Source organism: Carassius gibelio, chromosome B9 (genome assembly GCF_023724105.1).
Source record: "Carassius gibelio isolate Cgi1373 ecotype wild population from Czech Republic chromosome B9, carGib1.2-hapl.c, whole genome shotgun sequence".
Classification (NCBI taxonomy): Eukaryota; Metazoa; Chordata; class Actinopteri; order Cypriniformes; family Cyprinidae; genus Carassius; species Carassius gibelio.
The window spans coordinates 19,215,156-19,219,764 of NC_068404.1; the positions used below are offsets into that span (position 1 = coordinate 19,215,156).

Sequence of the window (4,609 nt, forward strand, 5' to 3'; positions counted from 1 at the left end):
TAACAATTTCCTTTGAAATTTACACCATTTTAATTATCTTTGTAGCTTTGCTTTGTGGCAGTTCATTTTAATATCCATGTTGTATTACGGATAATTTGTTAGTATTTTCCTCAAATATGTCTCTCAATTTAAGTCATAAAAATGTATAAAATTTGCTATAGCCTTCGCGATACTCCTGCCATTCAAAACGTCACCCTAAAAATGTATTTTCTTAAAATATAACAACTTACCACTTAATTTAGCTAAAAAAATTACAAAAAGTTTTACAAACAATTGCACCACTTTAACACAGGCGTACAACCCATGCGTTACTGCCAAACATTTGCGTCCAGCTCTAGCCTCAGGCGCGCCTTTCAATCTGTTCGAGAAAGAACTCGCTGAGTGGAAGGAGAGAGAACAGAGGGGGTGGGACGGAGGTGTGACTGTCGTGGATAAGTGCATAAAGTGAATGATTTGTAAGAGCGAGCGAGAGAGCAAGAGAGCGAGAGAGGGAGACTTTAAAGGGAGCCAGCGGGATGTTATCTCTCAAATCATCCGAGGCACGAGGACCAGCACGCGTGGCTGTTAGGATGACTGGAGCAATGTTGTCCTAATCCACGGGAAACAGAAAGGACAGCCTGAGACGATACTTTCGTATATCTAATCGATCTTATCTGAGGACGCGTGTCCATTGTTAGCCACACACGGGTCAGAGGGCAACACATCTCCGAGCGTGCGTTACCGGTCCTGATATTTATATCCATTCTGTAACTCTGCTTACGGGAATTTCATGATATATCAACACAAATCATCGTTGCAGACTGCGAGAAATTAGTGACGAGGAAAGTATTACTAAAATACGCTGATGCTGAAATAAATATTCAGAAAGCGCAATGGACAGATGAACATGAATCAGTGACTGAAAACAGACTTGATAAAAGGGATCTGAGGGAATAAATTGATTCTCATCCAATTCATCATCAACAGAGGTGAGTTTCAAATCAATTTCATAAAATGTTGATTATACTTTTCCCTCATCTTCATGTTGTAAATGCCATTATATTGAATTATTAGCCATAGCAACAGTCTATAAAAAAGCAGCTCTGCAAAACAATTTTGTACAGTGATAGGCCTACACCTTTTTATGATAACAACATCTTTGTATTCATCCGTTTAACCTGTCACAATAATGTCCACGTTGTTTTTAGGATTTCAATTAGATCTTCCATATTTCAAATGGTTAAACAAGTGTAAATAACTAATCACTGCAGGTTGTCACCTTTGCACTGCTTTGGGGTTTTGTCTTTCAAAATTAAAACAGCAATTAAATGTACATTTTTCAGTTGTAATGGGTAGGCATTTTACAGTGTTTAGCTGCAACGCTCAAATAAAAGTATCCTGAACATATAATATACAAAATAAACATTAAACACATCAACCATCTTATACCTTTTTTCTTTTTATTAAAAACATTCCTTGTGATTGAATCTATGTCTTGAGATTCACGCACCCTTGTGTCATCTGGAGCTATAGGCTTTGCATTTGCATTTGCGACAGATGGTCAGCTATGACTTTGGTTTTATGACAATAGACTACTTGATTTCCATTAACTTTTGCATGGAACCGGTGAATATTTATAATCATCTACTGAGGGTAATGTGGGCTGAGTGAGCTAAATTGCAAAATGCACATTGACAACCATTTACCAACATTTAGTAGCTACTGAACTGTTTTTAAAGTAACAGAAACCAATAGCCTACAGTGTTACTTTTAAAAACAGAGTCTAAATACAATGATTTAGTCATTTCATGAGATATAACCGTTGTATTTGTTGAACTTATTATAATATGTAGGCCTACAGATTTTTTTTATATTTATAAAAAACAAATCATTTTGTGTCTAATTCACCAGGGCAGTTAACAATCAGTGCACCACTGAAGCCTTGATCAAACGGATCTGAAAATGATGCTGAGTCCCGATCAGACGGATCCTGACCTCACCTGGACACAACCGGACGAGGAATGTCTGAACGTCATGAAGGTGGAGTGTGTGGCCCACGAGCCCTTAGAGGCCGAGGATGGCAAGACTCGCGCACTCGTGCCAGCCGCGCTCACCAGAGAGGAGAAGAGACGGAGGAGGCGCGCGACCGCCAAATACCGTTCTGCGCATGCCACGCGCGAGCGCATCCGAGTGGAAGCGTTCAACGTAGCGTTCGCTGAGCTGAGAAAGCTGCTACCAACACTTCCACCCGACAAAAAGCTGTCAAAAATCGAAATACTTCGCCTAGCTATATGTTACATTTCTTATCTTAACCACGTTTTGGACGTTTAAACGAACATTTACCAGTACCTTATAACAAAACCCTACAAATGAACAAAAATAATAGCTACTTTTATAAACATTGAGAAGTTGCATATTCCAGCTTTCACACAAACAGCCTATTAAAAGAGAGAGAGGCTACGTTTTGTTGTCCCACTAAATAAGAAAAGGGAAATCGGAACAATGGGATGGGAGAAAGTATTTTAATTACGCCTATTATAAAACATTAGCTACCGAAATTTTACGTAGGCTGTCGCAATAACTGAAGCTTGTTGTTTTTGATAGCTAGTGTAGTTTTGGATAGCTTTTCAAAGATTAGCTATCCTGTTCAACATCCCACATCATATGAGCACGTTTGTGGCAAAAGTTGTGGAGAGATTTGACGGGTTGGATCTCATTAGGCTACATCAAACAAAACAAATAGTTATCTTTCGCAAGCTTGTTATAAATCAAGCTGATTTTACAGGCTACCAACCGTGTGGAGAAATGTATAGGCTACTTCTATGTGCTGGAACAAATCGTAACCTTGTTGGTGGTTAATTTTTATGTTCTTGTTTATTTATTTATGAAGTAAATTAAATTATGCGAGTGTCCTTAAAATAGCATATCTGAAGTGTTTACGTATAAATGTAAATATTTAATGTTTTATTATTTTAGACTGATGTCGCAGAGTTTGGGTTTACTGTTGGTTTTCACTTGCACTTTTCATTGGCAGTTTTCTTAAGAGTAGGAGGGCCTTCGCTGTGTGTGCACTACATTTATTAATATAGCTAATGGTGTTGCTGTTGATGTCCTGTCCTATGATAACGAGAAGCACTTCCCATCGGATAGGATCTATTGCTGTATTTTTTATTTTGTTTACAAAGTGCTCATAGATAGCGCTTTGGGTACCCGATGACTTGGGGTGGTTAAGAGTACAATTATACTAATTAAATACATCATAATCAATGCCAGATAAATAATTTGGGCATAGACATAAAAAGCGTATTGCCTGCCTTCCAAGTCTACAAGCTACCCATCGACGCTCTCTTTGCTGCGACCAAAAATGATCTCAAAGTAGTTTTATTTTTCTTTTATAAACTATTTATAGAGATTATTTGTTTACTTGATTCTTGTGAACTTTTGGGGAATTTTAAAGTGAACAAAAGATCTCACATCTGCCTCATATCCAAAGATCACCCTGTTAATTCAGGGTTTTGTTTGTCATTTTGTAGTGGAATAGCCAGTAGCTACACTGGTTTGTATCGCAGTTTTTCATAACTATTTTAGAATAAATAGTAAACATATTAATTAAGCGCTGATTCGTCTGTTGTAGTTTTTGTATAAAACAAAATGAAATTAAAGATATTGTGCCAATATGATGTTCTCTGTTCATATACTTTCACGCACGTCATCTCAGAAACCTGAAATGAACGAACTATAGGCTCACATTATGAAATTCACTGTCAAAAAAAAAAAAAAAAAAAAAAAAAAAAAAGTCATGAAAAAAGACCTTTTCATGCTGTCACACAACACATTCAGTCCGCTCTGCTCACGGCCCAAAGGCGACTTTCTCCCCAGAGAGGAGACAGGTGCTCGTCCAGACGGGCCAAGGCAACCAAATTACGACCCTTCTGCTGCGTCCCGTGGGAAAGAGCAAGAGAGCATGTGCGCGTGTACGTGTCCAAGTTGGTCATATTTCACATTAAAGATTTTTACTCAGCCGATGATGATGCAACTTTAAGGGTTACAGTCGATCTCAAATTTGATTGTTTCACTCAATCAGTAAAGACATTGTTAGTTTGTGGAAATGTGTTTAGATGAAAACAAATATTTTAGGTTTACACTTAAGCTCTAGGCTAACTAAACACATCCCAGAAGTTACATTATGTTCCTCGCCCTGGCAAACGGGCTGATCAGTTTGTGTGCTCTGGACGTGAAAAAGTCTCGTTAGTGGATTATCTAATGAATGACCCTCAGCCCCGCTGTAACGCCATATGTCTGGGTGTATGTCACGGAGAAGGGTCGAATACATTGGCCTTAAACTCAGGTAGCCAGATTAGACTTTGACCCTTCAAGCAAAGAGCCAATCTGCCGTCTCTACAAGTGTCTTAGATGATAAAACAAAAAGAGATTAAATCCTGATCAAATAAAATCCACGTATTAAGCTATAGGCCTAGCCTATACAATATTTTCTCCATCTGTTAAAAATCTCCATAGTAAAAATCTATCTATCTATCTATCTATCTATCTGTCTATCTGTCTATCTGTCTATCTGTCTGTCTGTCTGTCTGTCTGTCTGTCTTTCTATCAGTCTGTCTGTCTGTCTATC

The 4,609-nt window shown here is 38.1% G+C and overlaps 1 protein-coding gene across 1 annotated transcript; it reads left to right on the forward strand.

Moving 5' to 3' along the window:
• The first annotated feature begins 399 nt into the window (after positions 1 to 399).
• On the forward strand, positions 400 to 3,656 carry nhlh2 (nescient helix loop helix 2). Its single transcript, XM_052565268.1, has 2 exons — positions 400 to 968; positions 1,891 to 3,656. Exon 2 carries the CDS (start codon positions 1,942 to 1,944, stop codon positions 2,308 to 2,310), a length of 369 nt encoding a protein of 122 aa, XP_052421228.1. The 5' UTR covers positions 400 to 968; positions 1,891 to 1,941; the 3' UTR covers positions 2,311 to 3,656.
• Positions 3,657 to 4,609: the final 953 nt, after the last annotated feature.

Excerpts from the sequence above, each read along its gene's own strand:
- nhlh2 (XM_052565268.1), top strand. The coding sequence starts at position 1,942 with ATGATGCTGAGTCCCGATCAGACGGATCCTGACCTCACCTGGACACAA.